The 23,789-nt window shown below is 53.1% G+C and overlaps 1 protein-coding gene across 2 annotated transcripts in view; it reads left to right on the top strand.

Moving 5' to 3' along the window:
* GRAMD1B (GRAM domain containing 1B) overlaps positions 1-23,789 on the top strand; it is a 167,542-nt gene that overhangs the window by 133,958 nt on the left and 9,795 nt on the right. For both annotated transcript variants that reach the window (XM_038535847.1, XM_038535846.1), the window contains exons 5-17: positions 5,796-5,880; positions 6,456-6,559; positions 7,306-7,401; positions 8,710-8,790; positions 11,354-11,469; positions 13,239-13,395; positions 14,526-14,715; positions 16,693-16,836; positions 17,804-17,922; positions 18,071-18,213; positions 19,592-19,695; positions 20,307-20,510; positions 21,566-21,656. In XM_038535847.1, coding sequence (XP_038391775.1) covers positions 5,796-5,880; positions 6,456-6,559; positions 7,306-7,401; positions 8,710-8,790; positions 11,354-11,469; positions 13,239-13,395; positions 14,526-14,715; positions 16,693-16,836; positions 17,804-17,922; positions 18,071-18,213; positions 19,592-19,695; positions 20,307-20,510; positions 21,566-21,656 — 1,634 coding nt within the window. The remainder of the gene's footprint in view (positions 1-5,795; positions 5,881-6,455; positions 6,560-7,305; positions 7,402-8,709; positions 8,791-11,353; positions 11,470-13,238; positions 13,396-14,525; positions 14,716-16,692; positions 16,837-17,803; positions 17,923-18,070; positions 18,214-19,591; positions 19,696-20,306; positions 20,511-21,565; positions 21,657-23,789) is intronic.

The following is a 23,789-nucleotide window of genomic DNA, read 5'->3' as shown; positions in this document are numbered from 1 at the left end:
ACAGTGCAAAGAATAAGGCTGCCACACGCAGGGCAAAGAGAAGCTTGGATGTGTGGTTTGCAGAGTGTTGGCAGGGATTGGGCACCAGGAAGCTGTGCATGTAGAGTTGGGGATCTGGGTGGCTGTGCACACATAGATGTGGTGTAAATAGGAATAGTTTTAGAGGTATACAAGGAATGTGTTCATTTGGTGCACAGTTTTTGAGCAGCAGATCATGCTCTGCTGTAGAAGTTAGAGCTGTTCGAGGCACAGGTCTCTCCTGGGGAAGATGATAGTCTGATGGAGGTACCACCCTGCATGTGTGATGATGGAGGCCGTCGGCTGCATCCATTGTGCCAGACATTGAGAGTGATGGGAGTTTGGGGAAGGATTCAGACTTTCTCTACTTCCTCTAACACCATTTAACCAGGACTCTGTGTTTCTTGCAGTCAGAATCTTTGGTTTAGGAATCAAGAATCCCCATTTTTAAATATTTATCTTTTAGAAAGGGAGGGGGGAACAGAGGGAGAGGGAAAAGGAGAAAACCTCAAGCAGACTCCCCACTGAGTGCAGAGCCCTACTATATGGGGCTCCATCTCACGACTCTGAGATGATGACCTGAGCCAAAACCAAGAGTTGAATTGCTTCATGACTGAGCCACCCAGGTGCTCCAAGAATCTCCATTTTTAATGCATTCATTAGATCCTTTTAAAGTATGCTCATATTTGAGTGCTGCTGGCTCCAACCTCAGGCACCATTCATCATGACACACAGATTTGGGACCCTCGCAGCACGGTGGGCATAGCTGTGGAGGGCGAGGCAGGTGCTCCATTTGTTTCAAAGGTCTGACTTCTCCTGGGAACCCATGTCTTCCCAGTCCCAATGCTGTCTCCTCGCTGCCTCAGCTTCTCTGTCTGGAGCCCTTCCTGGCTCCACTGGCCTGGCTCCTGTCCCTCAGCTTTCCTACATTCCTTTGGACCCCAGGGCCAAACTCTCTGCTCTTAGCATTGCTGCTTGGCCCTCAAGGTCCGAGGAGCTGCCTGGGAATCCTCTTGGCCTGGATCCCCCTGCTGCTAGTGCTGGAGGCCGGGCTGGGTCCCCAGAGCCGGTGACCTCACCTTCCCCAGGCGATCTGCCCAGCCTCTCCCCACCAGCACATCTGCAACAAGGGGAGTCAGACTTCCAAAATCTCCTGCTGGTGCTGCACACAGGGAAGAGTGTGCTCCAGAAGTCCCCTGGCTGTTAGTCTCCGATTTCAGATTTCATCATAGCAGTGGCGCCCCTGGCACCTCCCCGCCCCTCCCCCCCAGGAACCCTGGCCAGCTACTTTCCATTGCAGGAAACATCTGCTGGGGAGGCCAGGCTAGGCCGGGGGGTTACTAGAGGACGTTGGCCAGTACCATCACCCAGATCCTGTAACTTGAGGCATGTGTAGGGCTCTGGCCCTGCCCGCCCACCCACTCTGCCTCCCTCCTGCCACGGGCAACTCTTAACAAAGAAGTTGTGTGCTGGTCAGCTAAGGAGAGCACGGGTTGGGAGGAAAGGGGTGTGTGGAGGGGTGGGGGTGAGAGCTGGCCTTGTTGCTGCAGCCAGTGGTGGCCGCTGTGCCTGGGAGAGGGCTGTGAGTCACAGGGACCAGTGCCCGCCCAGAGGACAGATTGCACCGTGAACGGCCTTATGGGACAGGCCAGACGCAGCTGGGGAGCTGGGAGCGCATTCTGTCCCTGGAGTTTCTGACCAGCTAAGAGCTATGTGTGAGTAATCAGCAGGCTGCACTTCTGGACCTGGCTGTGGGGTCATCCCCTTCCTACAGGGTTTGTCCACCAGCGGCCTGCTGTTTGGAGCCCTCCAGCTGGCCCTGTGCACCTGCTGCGTCGTCTGCATCTTCTGGCCTCAACTGGCCGTCTTGGAGTGACTGTCCACACTAACCGGGAGGAGGGGCTTTGCCACGTCCCCTCTGGGTCACCATCAGCCAAAGCCCAGCCACATCGTGGGAGCCTGAGTGGGGTGAAGCAAAACCTGGCCATGGGAGACTGGCTGGCCAGCCTGTCCCACGAACCATGCTGACCACACCCTCCCACTTGTGAGGCTTCACGCTGGGAACGGAGCTCTGGGAGACAAGAGGAAGCCAGTCAAGATCACACAGACCCTCGAGAAGCCACAGGGTTGCCCATCTGCGTTCAGCCCAGACGAGACTGTTTCATTCTGAGGGGACAGTTGGGAACCGGAGCTCAAGGAGCTGGACTCCATTGGGAGGTGGAGCCGTGGAGGGCGATGGAATCTCTGACAGAGTCTGGGGTCCTCTGGAGCCTCCTGCTGGAGCAGGACACCCAGTCTTTGCAGTGGTACCTGAAGAAGTTTACAGATTTACCTGCTGATGCAGAACTCTGCTACTGGCATGGATCTGAGGAGGTCCCAGCCGTGAGTGTGCATCCCAACTTCTCTGGGCCTTTGTGACAGTTGTGCTGCACCCTTGTAATTCCCCACTTGGCCCTGCTCCCCGAGGGCCTTACACCTGACCATCCTTAAACCAAAATTCTCTGACCTTTTAAAATTAAAATAGGTGAGCCATGCCTCCGTTTTAGAGGAGATGGCTTTAAGATTGCAGGGGTGGGAGGCAGAGGGTCATGGTCTCTTGTGTCGAAGGTATATGGTGGCAGGTCGGCCTGATGCATCTCTACTTTAGAGTCTAGGAGGCAGAGGCTGGCCTGCCATCCACATTGGCAGCCTCGTAGAATCGGGGCATTTATTTATTTATTTACAAGGCTGGGTTGTTTACCTGCACCCAAGCCAGTTTTTGTAGAAGTGGCCGAGTTCAGAGGTCAGGGCTGGAGTGGCCCTCCCTCCCCCTCCCCACAGGTGCAGCTCTGTTCTGAGGAGAGGAGAGGAGAGGAGAGGAGAGGAGAGGAGAGGAGAGGAGAGGAGAGGAGAGGAGAGGCTCCTTCCTTTAGCTAGAGTTTTGGTTTAGAGACAATGGCCAGATGCCACGCACCTCCACCTCTGCAAATGGTGGAGATGAGAGAGGATGTGAGAGTGGCCATGTGCAAAAAGCACATTAGAAATTGGAGGAGGAAAAAAAAAAAAAAGAAATTGGAGGGAGGGGCACCTGGGTGGCTCAGTGGTTAGGCTCAGGTTATGATCCAAGGGTCCTGGGATCAAGTCCCTCATCAGGCTCCTTGCAGGGAGCCTCCTTCGCCTTCTGCTTATGTCTCTGCCTCTCTCTGTGTCTCTCATGAATCTTAAAAAAAAAAAAAAAAAAAATCTTAAAAAAAAAAAAAGTAAAGACAGAAATTGGAGGCTTCAGAGAATTGGATGCCTGATGCCCGGTTACCCCTGCAGGGGGCTTGGGGCCATCTGGTGGGCTGTCCTCAGGCTGACAGTGGCTCGATGTAACTGTGAAGGCCTACCTGAGTGATACATTTTTTAAAGAAATGTCATTGTGGTAAAGAACATAAAACTTACCATCTTAAGTATTTTTAAGTATTTCTCAGCTCAGAGGCCTTAAGTGCATTTGCACTGTTCTACAACCAATTTCTAAGACTCTGTCGTCTTGAAAAACAGGCTTTATTACCACCCACCCTGGGGAAAAAAGACCCACTTGTGGGCATGAAAGACTAGTGGGGGCCCCAGAGTAGGTGAACATCTCATCCCCAAGAGCATGTGCTCTGCTGGGACCCCCCTGTTATTTCCCTCTTGGGACCAGGGGCTCCGGGCCAGACGGCCTTGGTTCATGCTCTCCTCTCCCACTTAGTGTCCACATACTTTGCACAAGTTGCTTAACCTCTCTGCCTCGACTCCGTCGGGTGTAAAACAGGATAATAAAAACAGTCTGTGGCTCAATGAAATGATGTACATGAAGGGCTAACGGCAATGCATGGCGTGTGGCGATAACTCATTTCACGTTAGCTCAGCTCTAGCTCTAGAAGGTCAGTTAGACATAGTTAGGAACCTACTGATGATCAGGTGGTCATGCAAAGGTTTTCAATGTGTGGGCTCTGTCCTGCAAGGCCGGGGCGCCAGTCAGATTGGATATGTCCGTGTTGGTTTGGAACTAACATGGGCCACAGGAGTGTAGGTAGTATCTGGAGGTCTTTTCTAGCCATAGAAGCCAGAGGATAGGTTGGCTTCTGGATATTCATTCCTGGGGGCCCTAATACTTGGTTTAAACATATGGCAGGTGATCTTTGAAGTTTGGGATTCTACAGCGTAGCGTGGCTTGGGAAAGGTAGCAGGGCATCGACTATTGCAAGTATAGCTCATTTTATAAACAAGCCAAAACAGAAGTTTAAAATTCAAATAAACTGTAGACAGAGTAGCTGAAAGCACTGTCCTCGCTCTGTCTCTGGAAATACTTCCCCAAACTGAAGACATACCATTCTCTCTCCTCCTCCAACTTCCTGAAATACTCCTCTAGCACAAAAGCCATCGGGCCACTGAGCTCAGGTAGTCAAGCGTGTACTCTGAACGTGGTCACGCCACAGCCCGAGCTTGCCCCGGGGCCAGCTGGCTTTGCAGAAAGCCAAAAATGAACAGTCTAAAGTGCATCTCATTGTCGCCGCATTGGATCGAATCCACCAGTGGGTTCCCAGGAAAGTGAGTGGAGATGGCCAAGACCTATCTGTCACCATCACCAGAACAGTCTGCAAGTGTGTGCTCCCGGCATGAGTAGGTCGGTCAGTGACTCGCCTGGGTGGAGTACAGATGTTTCTCTGTTGTGATGCGTGCCCCTTCCTGGGTTGTGCACTGGTCTTCGTGAATCATCCGTGGGTGCCTTTCATCCACAGGCTATACTTCTTTTTTTTTTTTTTTTTTTTTCATTTTAAGACTGTAAGCTTGGAAAGATCAGGATTCTTGTCTATTCCGCTGGCTGATGGCATTTCCAAGAAGGATTTGCTAGGGTAGTTTACAGGTATGGGTCTCCATGGAGGCACCCAAAAAGCTAAGTGGGCACAGGGTCATCTGGTGGCACAGGGAGTGGTGAGAGGTGAGCACAGGACCAGGGATCCAGAAATTTGCCACTGACCAGCTTGGGGAGTCTTGGGCAGGGGTCTCCTCTCTGGCCTTCGTTTCTTCATTAATAATGTAAGGATTGGATTAGATAATCTTGTAAAGGGTGGAGAGGGAGTGAAGGTTGGGTGCCTCTAGTTACCACATATGCTTTTAAATTCTCTACTTGTGTGCTTATTCTAGGACTAGTTTTATGATTTTTAAAAATTCATTCTTGGCAAAGTATAGTTCTTACGCCCCCCTACCCCATTTTACTGAGATAGAATGGACATAAAACAACATAGTAATCTTAAATTTTACGATTTTTTTTCCACTCATGAATTTCTTATTTCTTACATAGCCGATTCTTACATTACTGCCAGTCTTGATAACCACTGCTTCCAAAGGGTGCACTGAGTACCATCATATTCTGGGTCTGGTTGTGGGGCTAGGGGCGCCCTGTGGGGTGTCAGGGTGGTACTTACTGCCAGCAGAAGCAGGACAGCAACAGATCTCATGGTGGGTCCCAGGAAGCTCCCTGGAGGTGTCCCTCGTTCCTTTCTCCTCTTGGGACATAATCTGGGCCCTGCTTAGTATGTTTGATGTTTTCTCATTGATGGACACCGGGTACAAACCCTTTCAGAGTGTCAGATTGTCTCCATGGTGTTTTTCCATGCGTACCCAACCCCCCTTTGCCTAACCAGGCTACTGTGTGAGAACAGAGCCTTATCTTTGCCTTTTGGACATGAAGCAGGTGCTCTTCCTATATCTTCCTCCCCAACCCCACAGAACCTGGGAACATCCTGCTAACCTTGGTCATTGTCATGCAGGTGTTAAGCCCAACTTACAAGCAGAGAAATGAAGACTTCAGAAAGCTGTTTAAGCAACTTCCAGACACGGAGCGCCTCATTGTGGGTGAGCCGGGAGACCTGGGAGCGGGGAAGGGAGCAGGAAGGAAGTGTGGGTGTCCCAAGGACAGCACTCAGGCTGCTTCTGTCTTGAGGTTCCACACCTAAGAGCCAAGCCAAGGAAGCACATCTGTCTGGGAGCAGGGAGAGATGTCCAGAGCACTGACCCCAGTGGTTGAGGGCTTAGGGCTGGGCTGTGTGTGGTGACCTTGGCAGAGAGCCCAACCTGGAGTGAGTCACTGCCACTCTTACCTCTGCAGATGACCCAGGAGTGAAGAGTTGGAGTCACTTGGATGGGGGAGGGGTGTTAGTTGCCTTTTATTGGCCTTTTCTCCCTCTGACTTTCTTGGCCTCTCTGCCATCTCATCTATCCCTCTGCCTCTAGACAGTAGCAGTGTATTTCATATCACATGAGATGCTAGGGAATTCCTTGGGCACTAGTTCAAGTGGCTCACCCACCTAGGACATTGTAGGCAGTGGGGCTCCCCCCAGGGCCAGTGGGAGAGATGGCATGCCTGATTTGTAGGTTTGCTAAAGATGCTTTCCTGTCTCTGAGCTCCTCTGTCCCCCATCCTACCACAGATTACTCATGTGCACTCCAAAGAGACATTCTTCTTCAGGGCCGACTCTACCTCTCTGAAAATTGGATCTGCTTCTACAGCAACATCTTCCGCTGGGAAACTCTGGTAAAGACCTGGGGCTTGCTCGCCAGGCTAGGACTGGACAAGCTGCTCCCACTCTTCCCTTTTTTGTTGACTTCCTGCTCTACCCACACCTTTACATAATTCCTAAAAGCACATTGCCCAAGTCTGGAGGGATAGATCTCCTCTGCCATGTCTTCCCCTGCACACCCCCCCACCCCCACCCCAAGAGAGCATTTGCTTTTGGCAAATGCAGGTGAGTATTCGGCAGGGGTCGCTGCAGAAGGTAGAATGGTTGAGTAAAAGGGGCATTGGCCTTGGCGCCCAGGGTGGTTCATTATCTGGGTTCTCCAGCTAGTTAGCAGTGTGTCATTAGGCCAGTCCTTTGTTCTTTCTCTGCCTCCTTATCTTATAAAATAGAATGGGTGACTTTTATGGTTCTATCCAGTGCCATCGTTGTGGGTTTCTGTAAGTGGCGAGCAGTGATGGGGTCTCTGCACAGTAATCAGACTGTGTGGATGTGAAAAGGAAGGCCCCGTGGACATCAGCTGAGCCACTGTTGGGCTGTAGGCGAGGCTCAGCCATCATCTCGCTCTGTGGCCTCTGTGATGTAGGGGCCTAAACCAGATGGTCTCTGGCGGGGGGTGGGGGGGGTCCCTCCCAGGTATAGAGATATGTAGGTGAGGTCTGGTTTCCTCTCTCGGAACTGATGCCATGTGAACATCCGTTGCCGACTCAATTAATGTCTCTTCTTGCTTATTATCCATTCTCTGTCCCTCTGGGGGTGCCAGCTGACTGTACGTTTGAAAGACATCTGCTCCATGACTAAAGAAAAAACAGCTCGCCTCATTCCCAATGCCATTCAAGTTTGCACTGACTCAGAAAAGGTAAGTGAGTGGAGTCTAATCTTGGCCCTTCAACCCCCCACTGCCCCAGACCCCCTACTTCTGTATTTCTGTCCTTCAGTGGCCTGAATGTGGGATCCAGGAGGATGGGGAGGGGGAAGGTAAAGTGATACAGACTGCAGGGACCAACTCCATTGGATCAGGGTGTTTCAAGTCTGAGCACGGGCAAGTACGGAAGGTCTATAGATTCGACTTGGAGCCAGAGCACTTGAACTTGAGTCTCAAGGGTGTGGTATGTAACGTCTCTCAACATGAGTTTGCTCATGTATAACATGGAGCTAGTTCTTCCTATAACAGACGCTTGAAGTGACATCACAGATTTGAAAACAGTAAATTATGAAGTGCTGTGCAAACATATAAGTTGTTAGGTATCGGCATAGCTCATTGGAAGGGATGAAGAGTCTGGTAGGAAGTGGATTGTCCATGCCGCCATGGGGGAAATGTGGCCCGAGGATCATCTCCCTTTCACCAGAGCCCAGAGACCGACAGCTTTGGGGCTTAGGGGTGGACTAGGTCTCTGCTGAACACAGGTCTACAGAGCCTTTGGACTCGGGCAGTTCAGTGGTGATAACAACCATAAGATTTGGGGTCAGATAGTCTTCGGTTTGAATTCTGTTGCCGGCACGGATCAGCTTTGTGATTACAGAAGTCACCTAATCCCACCAGCCTATTTCTCATTAGGTGTTAGCAGTTATGTTTATTTTCCAAGGTTTTCATGTGGTTTAAATGAAGCAGCAGCACTCGTGAAGCCCTTGGATCGTGTTCAGTAAAATCTGGTTTCCCACATTTCCTTCCTGCGTGTTATAAAGGGTCCCCACTAATGTGTAAGGCACAGTAAAGAGGAGTCTCTGTGGTGACTGCTGTAAAATCGTATCCCAGACAGTCAAATATTTGTCGAATTAGCAGATGAGAGGGTGAGTGGGGTAGTGGGTTTGTCTTCTCCATCCCAAAGGGCTAGCTCACAGCTCACCGCTTAACCCGGTTGTAGTCAGTGGTGAAGGAAACTGCTTTATGGAGATGAAACCTCCACAGAGGGAGAAGCACCGTGGAAAGCAGGGGTGAATCCTGCAGGACTTAGTGGCAGTGGGGACCTGAAAGTGCCAGGTACCTGGGCCCCGTGGACCAGTCCCCGTCACTAGAGTACCTTGGCATCACGGTCACGGACAACCGAGTCCATAATATTTGGGGATGAAGTCAGTAGCTTTTCTTAGAAGGACAAAGCGCCCTATCTCCCTCCCTTAGTGTGTGAGTCTTACCAGGCACCTCTTGCTGTGTTCTCTTCCGATCTAGCACTTTTTCACTTCATTTGGGGCCCGGGATAGGACGTATATGATGATGTTCCGACTCTGGCAAAATGCACTCCTTGAAAAGGTAAGTGCTGCCCATCCCTTCCTTGGGCCTCAGGACACACATCGATCTAGAACATTCTTTCCCCTGGAGTGAGGGCCCTGTGGAGAGCATGCTTTCACTGTGACGTGGGCTAGCTCCAGAGCAGCCCACGTGTCCTCAAGGTTCTGGAAGTCCCCAGATGTGCTTTGAGTCACGTATTCTCCTCCTGGTGGCGGTGTGTGAACAGCCTCATTGCTGCCCTGGTCGACTTTGGGCAGTTTCAGCTCCACCGTTCTAAAACATACCAGGGTTTGCTTTCACCAGGTCGGTGAGACCCACGGAGGTGGAAAGGACCATCAGGAAGGAATCGGTGTTTATACTCGCAGTTTCGTAGCGGCAGAGAGGCAGGTCACAACCTCAGAAACACATGGGAAGTGAAAGCAGCCAGGGTCAGTCAGGAGGCAGAGAGAGCGAGGGGAAACCACGGGCAAGAGCTTTGATTGTGTTTTTTTGCAGGAAGGAATGGGCGAGGCAGGGCAAGCAGGCCAGCCAGGTTTAGGATTGGCCAGCTCGAATAATCCCATCAGGCTTCAGGATATAGAGACCCTCTCTGGTTGCCTGTCCCTGGGGTACCTGAGACCGGGTGACGTTGGCCCGGACTGTAAGGATCTGGGAAAGAGGGTGGTTGAGGGTCTAGGCTTTGGATCGGCCGGTTATATATAAAAGGTGCGCTTCTGGGTGAGTTGTTTTCTGTCTCCTGGAATTAGCTAATCCCGGGGTGGGTATTCGCTCCCCAGTCCACAAGGCCTCAGATGCCAGTGCATCAGAAATACAGCAAATAGGATAATAGAGTTTATACAGACACCAGTCTGACTTCTCCAGTATCTGAAGGACTGTGAGGGGGCACAGATATTGGCGATATCACAGCCGCATTCCTTAGAGAACTCCCGCTCTGATACTGGGGGATGTTGAGAAACAGCCTCCAAACCAGGAAAAGAGGTGTAATAGAAAAGTTATACGGTTATAATTATATTACATATATATGACACACATGTACATACCTTGACTCCAAAACAACCTAAAGTAAATGGAGCAGAATTTATTATTTAGAATTTCTTCTAACCTGAAGGCCTAGAGCCCTGGCACAAATCCAGGTAACTAATGTGAGCTGAGATCTGTAGCCCTGATGAGCCATTGATAATAGTAAAATGATCATATGCTTGAACCTCCACTGGGAAGTTTGGATCTTGAGTTCACAACCACGGTCATTTCTGAATAAGACAGAGCATCGCCCACATAGTTCGCAGACGCTCCCACAAGGTAGATGTCTGCTGATTGTCCTTGTCCTGGTTGTAGGCAGACAAGCCAAGCCAGGTAGATTGGTCAGAGAAGGGCACAGACAGCAGGGAAATTGTGACAAAGGGGAGGACGTGGTGGGGCAGTGAAGCAGATGTGTGTCCCAGGTGGGGTGAATGGTCTACATAAGGGCCAGGGCTAGGAGGCAGCAGGGCCCGAGGGAAGAGAAGACGATGCCTCCCACTGGCTTGGTGAGGGCCAGCACCTGCCGGCTCAGAGGGCATCTTTGACTCTGCCGTTCTGGGCACTTCTCAGTCACAAAACCAGAGCGCTGGCTCATGGCATCCTGGCACTGCCTGCTTCCTAAACCACGCCTTGGGAGGATGGGCTCGGAAATTCTCAGATCCCTTATCAGATCTGTTGATGGGAAACATTCTTGACGTTTGATTTAAAATGCTTCTTTGTGTTTTGATGCCTTCTGGTTTTCTCTAGCTTTTGCCCTCTTTTTCACATACTGGCCGCACCGTCACCTTCTGTTCCTCCTCCCAATTTACAGCTCATGCGTGTTCCCACCAGGCATCCCTCTTCCACGTTCTGTTGCCCCTTTCCCAAAAATCCAAACCACGAGAGCTCACTTTTCTCAGGACAGTGCTTTTGGGGAGGGCGTGTAGATACCCTTGGAAATAAGAAACTGGAACTAGTCCATACCACTGTAGGCAAACTGATTCTGTTGGAGAATAAAGAAGGAAGTACTCAGGTAGCCAAGAGAGGGTTGGTTGTGATGATCTTTAAGGCCCCTGAAATTCTGAGAACGTAGGCTTCTTTCCAGCCACGGGAACTGTCCCAACTATGGAGTGGCCACTGTTAGTATTGGGAGATTAATGTGGGTCCGGGAGACTGGCTCAAGGCATCAAGTCCAAATCAGAAGCCCTGGGATCACCTTGGCTCCAAGAGTAACATGGATTTATCACACTCAATGCTTGACCTCATCCGTAGGAGCAAAGATGGATAGTTAACCATCCTTAAGGGGTCAGCTGATCCCATTATGCAAACCTGAGCTGTGGGAACAGGGCCAGGTTCCTGGCTTTGCTGAAAGCCATATTTTTAGGTGAAGGATGGGCGTCTTCGCTGTGATCCTGAGAGGAGGAAGGAGGGAGTGGAGGAGGCGCTGCTCTCTTCTTAGTACAGGCAAGGGAGAGTGGAAGCCAGCTTCTCCTGCCCCCAGGGGAGTCCAGCTCAACTCAGTGCCCCTGGGTAGAGTGGGTTCCCGAGGAAGGAAGGGTCAGAGTCGCTCTGTTGTCCCCTGCAGCCCCTGTGCCCCAAGGAGCTCTGGCACTTTGTCCACCAGTGTTATGGGAATGAATTGGGCCTGACCAGTGACGATGAGGACTACGTGCCCCCTGATGACGACTTCAACACGATGGGGTGAGCAAGACTAAGGGTAGCTGCCCAGGGAGCTTCTCCCAAGAGGGGCTGGGATGGGTGGAGGGGTGACAGCCTCACTGGGGAACCATGTCTAAGTGAGTCCACAAAGGAAGTGAGGGTACCTGTGGGGAGACCCTCCTAGGCAGAAGGAATAGCAAGTGGGTGACTGGGCAGAATGAACAAAGGGCAGGCAGAAAGAGGTGAGGAGGCCAAGGGCTACATTCTGAGGACCCTTCGGCCAGTGCAATGATTGGATTTTATTCAGAGTGGGCTGGGAAGCCCTGGGAAGGCTTTTGAGTTGGTAATTGATAAGATCTGACTTAACATTTTAACGGGCTCACTCTGGCTCCTGGATTGAAAATAGATATACCAGGGAGGAACAGGGGCAGACGGGCTAAGAGGCTATTGAATAATTTAGATCGTTTAGATGAGAGGTGAAGGTGGTTTGGGCCAGGAGGGTAGCAGTAGAAATGGCAATAAGCAGTTAGTTGGTGAATACATTTTGAAAGTGGAAGCAGGTATATTTTGAAGGATTTGCTGACAGATTGGAAAAGAACCAAAGATGGCTTTAACGTTTTCTTGGATTTACCAACCGGAAGGCTGGAGCTGTTCCAAACCGAGATGGACAGTATTATAGACCAGACTTTGGGGGAAGATCAATCAAGTTGGGTTTGAGATGACTGCTGGCCAAGTGGAGATGTCACACAGACATTTGTGTATGTGAGTGTGACATTCACCAAGGAATGCTGGGTTAGGGATATCAATTTGGGAATTATGAGGGGGGGCAGCCATGAGATTAGCTGAAACCGTCAAGTGGCTGGATGAACATGGGAAGAAGTTCAAGGTCGGCCTAGGAGCACTCAACAAAAGGAAGAAGCAGCAAAAGAAATTCTGAAAGAACAAGCAGCCAGGTCGGAGGAACACAGGGAGAGCTCTCATCTCGAAGCCAAGGGAAGGAAGCTTTAGGAGAAGGAAGCATCACTGTATCTTGTGCTGTTGATGGGTTGAGAAAGATGGGATCTTGGAGCCATTCTAGCATGTTCGAGGTGGGGAGGTGGGTGGAGGCTCGGTGGTGGTGTGTGGAAGGAATCTCTTAATCTCTGTGAATATCTGTATGATTATCTTTAGGAGGCCTGTAATGGGTTACTCAGAGCTGTCATGTATCCAGGTGGGGTCAAAGGTAAAGTGTAAGTCAGATGTTGATGACCAGGATGGTTTCTCCCTTGGGAGAGGCCACAGTGACATCCCTGAAGTGTCCCTAGAAGGGCGTTCACCTTTATCTCTGGGAGGGTTCCCTTTCAGGTGTCCCAGACAAAGAAGCTCACTAGTTAGGATCCAGAAATTGTGCATTATCACCAAACCATGCTGGTGCAGGGTCTGGTCCTCATCACTGTGTGGGAAATAAAATGTATGCTCAGAGCCCAGGTGTTTCTGTCAGTGGTCCGCTTGGGATGGGATGGAATGCCAGTGGAAGAAAGATAGTTTAAGACACATAATGGTCATAGTTTGGATAGGGTTAAATCTAAGGAGAGTGCATAGAAAAGGTGACTTTGGAGGCAGAAATCGTACACGGGAGGGGAGTGCGAGGTCGGGAGGAGGTTTCAGGAGAGCGGTGTAGCCAGGGGGATGGTGTCCAGAGGAAGGTCATCTGCAAAGCAAAGAAGCAAGAAAGCCCATAGTTTGGGATGGATAGAGAGACCTGAGGTCCTTAGAATAGTCGGTGGTCCTGGCCACTGAGGTTAACGGGGATGCGTGGTGTCTTCTCTCAGCTACTGTGAGGAGATCCCCGTGGAAGAAAATGAAGTGAATGACAGCTCATCCAAAAGCAGCATCGAGACCAAGCCAGATGCCAGTCCGCAGCTACCCAAGAAATCCATCACCAACAGCACACTGACCTCCACAGGAAGCAGCGAAGCCCCCGTCTCGGTATGGGCAATTAGACTGTGGCCAGCGTTTCCTAGCTGAGCTAACTCCGCAGGACCCTGGCCTGGGGACCGGATAGAAGGGAGGGTGGTTACACTGTGGTCGGCTTAGCCAAGGAGGCATCCTGGAGACGATGGGCTCTCTGTTCTGATGGCGAGGTCCCAGGACCCAGAGTCGGGTTCTCAGTGCCTTGGATGCAAGATTTTGTTTGGCTTCCGAGCCGATGAAAACCATCACACGCTCCATTGTGTGAGCTTTGCTCTTGGTGGAAGGCTCCTCATCAGCCCCTCAGTGGGGAACTATCCCAGGTGTTTGGGTTTGTTTGTTTTTTTAAACTGCCTTGATCTGAAGTCAAAATCATACGTGACTCTAGGACTATGGACCTGTTATCTGTTCCCTCATTCAACAATTAGTTTTTGAGTTTCCAGTATCATACACTCCCGATTTATTATACTGCTGCGCTAGACTTCACAAAAGAGGTAAAAATGTGTCAAGAAAGGTCTTTGTTCTCTGACACTTGGTTACAGAGGGGATGGAAGGAAGCTTGGTGAAGGAAGTGTCAGGTGTGCGCTGGCAGGTAGAAGAATGAGAGGGCTCCCCGGAAAGGGGAGCCTCATATTCCAGTGGCTTGGGTGGGTGGGGGTCAGACCACCTGGCCTTAGAATGAAAACATCATTTACCTGGTCCTGATCTCTCCATTTTCCATCTCTGAGGCTATCTTACAAATATAAAGGCTCGTATCTATTTCCTTCTGGGGCTAAGAGGAGAATGAATTAAAAAATGTTTATGAAGCTGTGGAGCGTCTTGGCAGGCGAGTGCTAGTGAGAGGCAGGCTGACATGTAGCATGGTGGGTGAGTGGCTCCAGGAAGGGAGCAGAGACCGAGAGGGCTAACCCTGCTCCCTGCCCAGGCTTCTGTGTGCTCTGTGATGGTGAGCAGGACAAGGAACCTTCTGCTGTGTTCTGTCTTCCATGGCAGAGCTGGGGAAAACGACAGGAGCCCACGGCTCCGGCCCAGCTCCTGAGCAGCTGTGTGAACGGGAGGGTACCCAAGGCCAGGTCCCTAATCTCCCTTCAGAGAGGAGACCCAAAGCAGGTGGCACCTGTTGGGTGACTGCTCTGTCTCCACCCCAGTTCGACGGCCTGCCCCTGGAGGAGGAGGTGCTGGAGGGCGATGGGTCGCTGGAGAAGGAGCTTGCCATTGACAACATCATTGGAGAGAAGATTGAGATCGTTGCGCCTGTGACCTCCCCTTCGTTGGACTTCAATGACAATGAGGACATTCCCACTGAGCTTAGTGACTCTTCTGACACCCACGATGAAGGTGGGCGTTTGAAACTGGGTGTGCGGGGCAGCCTCGCCTCTCTCCATTTTGAAGGCCAACAGGATGTCCCTGTAGGGAGGCTGGAGCCAGTCTCTGGGTTTCTGGTGGGAGGGTGGGTTTATTTGTCATTGGCAGACACACATTTTTCCAGATAGTCCCCACAGGATCCTTATCATTCCATATTTGTCTGTCTTTACTCGATGGATCGCTTTATCCTGCCACCCAGTCTTGTCACTAAACGTACCTGCCTGTTGGCCCCGGCTCTGTTCCTCGTAGAGATGCAAGGCAAGGCAGTGTTCATATGCCACAGGAAAGTGCCAGTCAGCTGTTTCCCAGGAATAATGCGATTTTAATAGAAGCTCGCTTCAGTGACTCCAGTGTTGGGTTTTCAGACCACCAGGCTGCAAGAAAAGGTCTTGCTGGGTCACTTGGACTCACTTGGACTCTGCAATCTGCCCTTCTCTCTCGTATTTCTAGGTAGCGTATCTTCACTCCTGCATCGGGTTAGCTTCTAGGACCTTGGGAATGTGCTGCCTCTGGCATTCTGGGGCCGAGAGGCCTTGTTGTCGGTATTCATGAAATGGGTTGATCCAGTGACTTGATGGAAGGCTAGGACTAGCGCCTGTATGCAGATGGTGCTCATTGAAACATCTGTGGACAGTTTCTCCTGTGGTCCCCTGGAAAGGCTTCCCCACTCCCATCTAGGACGCAGGGCCAGTGCAAAGGATTGCACAGGTTGGGTACTGCACAACAACAGGGGTGCCATTCACTTAGACGTGACTGTCCCCCCACTGTGCTCACATAGTGTTTATCCTGTACAGTTACCAGCCCCCTACAATGTTTCTGAGCCACAGGGGCTCCAGGAATGTCAGCATCTTGCCTGAGACCACATGCCAGCCTCCGTAGGTGGAGTAATTAGGGACTATGGGGTGCCGAGGGCTTAGGAGGAGTGCCGGGACTTTAGCAGCACACAGGCACGTTCTCCGGGAGCAGGTAGAAACCTGAGAAAAGTGACAAGCATTGAAATCTTGGGGGAAACAGGCTGCCTTAGAGAAGAGGAGCAGACCTTGTGTGGTTAGATCACGGCCCTACAGTCCAGCCCAGCCTTAGAAGCTTTTATTTTATTTTTAAAAAATTTTTAAAGATTTTATTTATACATTTGACAGAGGGAACACATACAAGCATGGGGAGTGGCAGGCAGAAGGAGAGGGAGAGGGATCCCTGGGTGGCGCAGCGGTTTGGCGCCTGCCTTTGGCCCAGGGCGCGATCCTGGAGATCCGGGATCGAATCCCACATCAGGCTCCCGGTGCATGGACCCTGCTTCTCCCTCTGCCTGTGTCTCTGCCTCTCTCTCTCTCACTGTGTGCCTATCATGAATAAATAAAAAAAAAAAAAAAAAAAAAAAAGAAGGAGAGGGAGAAGCTGGTCTCCTTCTGAGCAGGGAGACCGACACAGGGCTGGATCCCAGGACCCTGAGAGCATGACCTGAGCCGAAGGCAGAGGCTTGACGCACTGAACCACCCAGGCGCCCCAAAAGCTTTTTTTATATGAAGAGGTAGTTACAGATGAATCCGTGTCCCTTTGATGCACCTGTGCCGTGGTTGCAATGCCGTGTGTTGTCAGTTGTGCTTAACTTACAGGCTCTGGATAACAGAAGTGTCTGGGTGCAGGGAAGCTCAGGAAATAATCCTTTATTGAAATTTTAGTCTAAGATCAGCTTAATTAGGAAGGCTTGAAAATGTAAAAGCAAATAGTATGTTCCCATAGTCTCTGCAAAGGCGGGATGAAGAGAACGCCCAGTGAGTTGTGTGCACATCAGCGACAGAGGAGTTGGACACATGCACAGTCACGAGCCACTACCCACTCCGGCCGCCCTTGACCCTTGGTGGCCAATGCTGCATAAGTGCTCTGGGGGTGTCCTTGGGGCCACCCACCCCTCCGCCCCCAGTCTCTACTTCCTCATCCTCTTCTGTGCAGGGGAGGTCCAGGCCTTCTATGAGGACCTGAGTGGCCGGCAGTACGTGAATGAGGTCTTCAACTTCAGCGTGGACAAGCTCTATGACCTGCTGTTCACCGACTCGCCCTTCCAGCGGGACTTCATGGAGCAGCGGCGCTTCTCCGGTCAGTTTTTCCAGGGCCAGCGCCTCCCGTCCCTTCCCTTTAGGGCCACCCTTTTTCCTCTTCTCCAAGTCTCCCCGCACCCCCACCCCCCATGGCCCTGGGACACCCTCTTTCCAGCCCCGTGCCAGGGCCCTGCTCACTACTCCTTCCCCCACGGCTTAGCCTTACGCTCGCCCACTGTGCGCCAGGCCCCAAAGGCTCACCAACGAGTCGCCCTCCCAGGGCTCACCGTGTAGCAAAGAGTAGCCTCGACCCCTTACTGCTCAGCCTCCATGGCCTGCCGAGCGCATTACATCATCTCGTGTAACCCGGATCTGCCGGATGTGCGAGCCTTGCGGGCCCCGGGGTACCCATGAAGCCAGAACTCCGACCTTTCTTACTTGCCCAGGGCCGTGCACCTCTGTAGGGCCCGAGCCAGGACTCCCATCCAGGACTCTGCACGGCCCTCCTCATACCTGCGTGCTCCTGTCTCCTCCCCTTGCCCTGGCTCTGCCCCACGCACGGACTGAGGCTCTGGCCTAGCAGAGCCGCTGGGCATCCGACTCTGTGCGAGGGCATTTGACATCAGCGTCGCCCTCTGCCAGGAGGAGAGGGCAGGCTGAGGGCACCGGGAGGGCACGCCTCAGGGGAGAGGGCTTGTTCCCAAGGATCCCGGGCCCTTGTCACAGTGACTCCAGTGTTGCCAGCACCCCCGCAGGTGGCCCCGAGACCGCCTGTCCCAGCCCCGGGAACAATCAGCATTCTGGAGGCCTGTGTAGAATTTCGGCAATGCCACAATGAGCCTCTTTCTGCTTTCACTCCCTGCGCCTCCCACCCTCCTCCCTGGGCCCTCGGGCTCCCATTTGCTTCCTTTTGGGGGCCAGGCAGCAATCAGTATAGTCAAGAGTTCACTTGGGAGGGGAGATTCAGACGTGGCCAGGGCATGCCTCTTTCCCTCCCTCATTCCGGGGCTCTTCCCCACCCTCAGATATCATCTTCCATCCATGGAAGAAGGAAGAGAATGGAAACCAGAGCCGAGTGATCCTCTACACCATCACCCTTACCAACCCTCTGGCCCCTAAAACTGCCACCGTCAGGGAGACGCAGGTGAGTCAAGGGCAGGGGCCTGGGCGAGTGGCACGAGTGTCGGGGCCCTGCACGTGCACGGCGGGGGAGCGTGGGGAGCGGAGCAAGGGCGGTGCCGTTCCCGTCCTGCTTCTCTTGTGTTTTGTGCCACGGACCCTTCTCCCCACAGACCATGTACAAGGCGAGCCAAGAGAGTGAATGTTACGTGATAGACGCCGAGGTCCTCACGCACGACGTGCCCTACCACGACTACTTCTACACCATCAACCGCTACACTCTCACCCGCGTGGCTCGGAACAAGAGTCGACTCAGGTGTGGCATCTGGAGGGGCTGCGTGGGTTCCCAGGGTGTTCCTGGTGGGCGTGGGTGTCCTTGCTCGTGGGGTTGCAATAGAACAGGGGTTTGGTGAAAGGCTACAGAGAGACCTGTCGGGAATCGAGAAGCTCTGAACCACCCACGTCTCAGAAAGGCCTGCATTATTCTCATCGTATTCTTTTATATATATATATATATATATATATATATATATATTTCTTTTTTTAATTTATTTAGTTTTGGTGCCTGTGCTGGTCTCTATCTACGCCTCCCTCACTCCCTCCTTCCTCCCTTCACTTCCCTCCCTCCCCTCTTCTCCCTCTTGCCTCCACCATCCTTCCCCGCACAGGGTCTGGGCTTCTCACTTCCAGCCTCTTTGGAGAGTCTCCTGATTAGACCCCCTTTCTGTCCAGTTCACGCAGAGGCAGCTTGCTGACCTCAGATAAGCCTCTACAGAAAGGCGCCCGCCCGCAATCCCATGAACGCTTGCTGGGTAGAGTGGGGGTGAGGTGACTCAGAAGCATTGGCATGCCCAGGTCAGGCCCTGCTGTCCCCGAGGACAGCGGGGAGAGGGCCAGGCAGCCTTCAAAAGGGGAGCATACCCTGGGAGCAGCCGTGACACAGGAAGAGGGGAAGGGGCTGGGGTGCGAGCAGCGTGGGCAGCAGAGGGACCTGTGACTGGGAGAGGGAATGCCTGGAAAAAAGCAAGAGCTGGTAAGGTGGTGGTGTGGAGAGGCAGGAGCCAGGGCCGGCGGCCAGTCACTCTCCTAAAGGTCGGAGTGACAGAGCCCTAGAGCCTGGTTGGGACTTGTAAGTCTCTGCAGAAGAGACGAAGGACCCCCGTGGCTGGCCGGCCGCCTGGCACCATCCGGAGAAGGCGGCGTGGCCTCATGAAAGAACTATGGGTCTGGAGTCAGGAACCCTGTTTGTTAGCCCCTCTCTGGTCTCCTGGACTGTTCTAGAACTCCCATTTTCTCACTTATAAAGTGAGGCTCAGAGGCGCCTCAGGGGCTCAGTGGTTTAGTGCCTGCCTTCAGCATGATCCTGGGGTCCCGGGATCGAGTCCACCATTGGGGTTCCCTGCAAGGAGCCTGCTTCTCCCTCTGCCTGTGTCTCTGCCTCTCTTTCTCTGTGTCTCTCATGAATAAGTAAATAAAATCTTTTTAAAAAATAGTAAAATAAGGATCAACCCGCTGATTCCGCTGGCCTCTGAAGGTGGCCGGGGAGATTGGCTGGCCTAGCGGGTGTGGCGTGAAGGGGCTTCTCACCTCGCCAAGTGCAGCACCGATGTGATGCTGCTTTGCACTTAAACCCCTTTCCCAGCAGCGGAGGGTCTGCCCAGGAAAGGCTGACCCATGCCTGGCTTGTCCTGCAGGGTCTCCACGGAGCTGCGCTATCGAAAACAGCCCTGGGGCTTAGTGAAAACGTTCATCGAGAAGAACTTCTGGAGTGGGCTGGAGGACTACTTCCGCCACCTCGGTGAGCAAGGGCTGAGCCATTGGTTGAACTGCAGACTCCGGTTCAGCTGCTCAGCGGCCGCCGTTCCGGGGGAGTGGGAAGCACAGAAGTGGGGGCCAGATCCAGATGGTGGGGGGTGTCATGGGCTCCCTACGGCGGCCCCAGGAATGGATACAGAATTTGGCATGTCTGTGGACCTGTGCGTTTTCCAAGAGGCTTTGCCTGTAACTACTATGGGACCTGTGATCTCCCCCCCGCCCCCGCACATGATGTTACATCTCGTCACACCGGCGGTAATACACTTATGGAAAGGAAGAGCCTATGAATGCATCCATTTGGGAATGCGATGCACCCCAAACTGTCTACGTGAGGTGCAGATGTTGGGAACCTGTGTCTCTGCACAATGTTGAGCAGCCCAGGAGAGGGGTTTGGGTGGGGCTGCATCCCAGTGGTACTTCCTGAGGCTTGTGGCCATCCCTAAGGGACCCGTGTCCTCGCAGGCAGCATCCCAGCGCAGTGTGGGAAGACGGTTCTCTTATTAGAGAGGGCTGAGCTCTAGGAGTAAACAGTTGTTTCCGGAGGCCGGTGCGCCGAGCTGGAGGTAGAGACGGATGGCCTTTTGTCTCATGCAGAGAGCGAGCTGACCAAAACGGAGAGCACCTACCTGGCTGAGATGCACAGACAGTCCCCCAAAGAGAAGACCAGCAAGGCCCCGACGGTACGGAGGAGGAAGCGTCCGCATGCCCACCTGCGGGTGCCGCACCTGGAAGAGGTGATGAGCCCCGTCACCACACCCACTGATGAAGATGTGGGCCACAGGATCAAACACGTGGCAGGTGCGTGCCAGCTGGGAATGGGCGGCTTGGCTTAGGGCCCCGGGCTAGAGCTGTGTGCCCGTGCCGAGACACACGTACGCTCTCATCTCGCATCCTTGGGTATAGATTGGATATAGTTTGCACCTAACTCCTTATTCAGCCTCCCGAAGCTCCGCCTAGTTCGCTTTGCCCTTTACTAAAGGGACTCAAGTTCCTCAGTGTCTGCTGAACAGAAGTTCCCAGGTCCGTCTTGATGGACTCAAATGAACAGCTTCCAAGTTTTTGGCAAATGCACCAGGGAGCAGCCACAGCTCAGGCCAGAGATGACCTCCCGACACAAACGTCAGGGAGTCCGAGGCAGCCCCTCTCACCTGGCCCCCAGAGGCCCACCCAGGACCTGCCATCGCAGGCAAAGGACTCCCTTGACAGGTCTTCCTCTTCCCATCCAACCATGCACAACCTCGTGTCTTCATTCAGACATGGTGGCCTGTAGCCATAAGAGGCCTCAAAAAACCACTGATTCAGTATTTTTCAGGCCATGATTTGCACACCCTGGTGTTCCTTGGGAGGGGCACAGGAGAGGAGGGTGGCAGCCTTCTGGGTCCAACCCTGTCAGCCTCAACCAGAGCACTCCCTTATGTATAGGATTTCTGACTAGCATGGTATGTGAATAAACCGACTCTCCGAGAGGAGTTGAGACTCATCAGCACCACATCACTGGTTATGGGTGACGCTGAGTTGAAGGCTGACACTGGTCCCAGCCCCTGTGTGGTTGCATGTGCCACGGTTCCACTGCAGAGCCCTTTGTCCTGCCCTGGCATGTCCTGGCCTCATAAGGCCATGGAGTTTCCAGTTAGTTTGGACTTGAATGTCCACGTTGCCTGACCCAGCCCACGACCTTGACCTTGGGGAGCTTACCATGTACTTTCGGAGAGCTGAGTGGATCTATCATCTCGTGGTCGTGACAGCATCATGGACAGTTCAGTCATTCCCTGTGGTTCTGTGCGTGACGGCTGTCCCAGCAGCCCGTGGGCTCCTGAGCCAGCATGGTCAAGGCCTCTTTGTTCTCCCCGCAGGTTCCACGCAGACACGGCATATCCCCGAGGACACCCCTAACGGTTTCCACCTGCAGAGCGTGTCCAAGCTGCTGCTGATTATCAGCTGTGTGTAAGGGATCCCAGCTCTCCTCCCTGGCCCCGCCACCTGCCCTCCCCGCCTGCTGGCTCCTCAGGCGAATGAGCGCCCCTCACTGTGACCTCGGCCTTTCTTTGTCCTCCAGCCTTCTCTCCTCAGACCACTTGCTCTGTCCATCATTCCTTGCTTCTTTGCTGCTTTTTCTCCATTTTATTAAGCATTTGCTGTAAGCTGGGCCTTCCGGATGGAGAACAGAATGTTGTATGCGGAACCCATGCCCTTAGGAACCTACTTTCAACTGATTAAGACAGACAGGAAATTTAGAATTACTATCCCGTGGGAGAGATGCTAACAGAGACTCTACATAGCATCGTAGAAGCCCATTCATTCACGCGAGGGATGTCCTGAGTATCTGCTGTGTGCCGGGTGCGGGGACCGGGCACTCATGGGCTCGTACTTTGGCGGGAGAGTCAGACAAAATCAATGACTACGGTCCAGGGTAGTATATGCTTATATTAATGTAAATAATTTATAGTATCACCGTCATGCTATAAAACAGGAGACTCAGTACCGTTCACAGAAGGATGCCGGGCAGGGAGAGAGGATGTGGGAAGAAATGCACGTGGCCCATGGAGAGCACAGCTGTGTGCAGCGTACGCCCATAGCCTGCCCTGGACGCCCCTGAACCGCTGGGAGCAGGGGGTCCCTGGACGGCCGAGTGCAGACAGCTCAGCTGCCCGGTTCAGCCTGCTGCCGGAAACCCCCACTTTTCCTGGAGTTGGGGGTGTGCTGTGAGCATGTGGGGGTGCAGGCAGGTGAGGGGTTTGGGAGCTGCCCAGACGCGGGCCCTGCCAGCTGTGCACCAGGCACTAGCCTGTGTCTGCTGCTTCTGTGGCACCCCCTCCCACTCCTCCAGGCCCCTACTTAACTCGTTTTCAGAGAGGCAGAAGCAGAGGCAACCCCCCTCCCCGCAGACCTACCAGGAAGCCCTGGAGTGACGTGATTGGCTTTGCTTTTTTTTTTTTTTTTTTTTTTTAAAGTCACTGACAGCCACGGGGGGAAGCCTAGAGAAGGCAGGGTTGGAGGCAAGCAGGCTGTTGGAGTAAGTGGCAGAGTTGTAGGTGAGCGTGACTGCCCAGCCGGGGACGGGGCTGGGGCCCAGAGGTCCGGCAAGGCGAAGACCCATGGCCCGTCTGGTTGGGTAGCTGGAGAAGAGCGCCCGGAGACCGTGGTGTCATTAATTGATACCTGGAACGGGGTGCAGAGCTGTCAGAGAAGATTGTCTGGGCTCTGGGTGTATCTTGAGTTGCCGTAGGTGATCCAGGTGGAGGGGCCAGGTACTTGCTGACGTGCACCTGCAGGGAGGCGGAGAAGCAGAGCTTCCCGATGCTGACTTAGCAGCAGCCTGGCAGCCACGGGTGAGAATGAGACCATCCGAGGGCAGCGCCGAGCGTCACAAGCAAAGGGGGCCGCAGACAAGGGGTGGGCACCACAGAAAGTATGGGGGGCCCATGAGGATCGTGAGGCGGGCTCTCTTCTCACCCTACATAACAAAAAAGCAGGTGTAGATTCTTCGGCGTGTGGCCTAAGGAGCCGGGGCATTTTTGCAAAGTCGAACGCCAAGGCAGCTGTGCAGCCAGGAAGATTCGTGTTTAGCACCCTCCATCTGGGGGACTCGTGTGGTTCTGTTAAGTCTCTCCTATTGGGTTTGGTAGATAGAAGACTTGAACTTCAGGTGAGTTCTCTTGCACGTCGGTGTACTCACAAACGGTAGAGCGTGGCATCAGCGAGCGTGGGCGCTGTGTTAGGTTAACAATCGGGCCTCCTCACTCAACACTTAGAGCGCCCGGCAGTGGGTCTGCAGACAGTGTGCATGTGGAAGGGAGACCCGAGCCACCAGTCCCCTGCCTTGAGGCCACTCTGCCCTCCGTCCTCGGTTGTCTGGTTCTCTGCGTAGACCCACCGCGGGGCCTTGCCTCAGGCAGCATGCAGGGGCGTCCCTGGACCTGCACGGAGCGCAGACGGGATTGTGCACACAGACCCGGATGCGGGGGCTGAGACTGAGCGCCTCCCATGCTCCGGAGGTGGACGTCCGGGTCCTCGGGCACGTGCTGGCACAACTGAAGTCGGCATCGTGGCGAGTCACCAGGAAATTTAGAGATTGTT

Source organism: Canis lupus, chromosome 5 (assembly GCF_011100685.1).
Source record: "Canis lupus familiaris isolate Mischka breed German Shepherd chromosome 5, alternate assembly UU_Cfam_GSD_1.0, whole genome shotgun sequence".
NCBI classification, from domain to species: Eukaryota; Metazoa; Chordata; class Mammalia; order Carnivora; family Canidae; genus Canis; species Canis lupus.
Note: the sequence above shows the minus strand (reverse complement) of the source record. Positions and strands in the feature narration are given on the sequence as shown.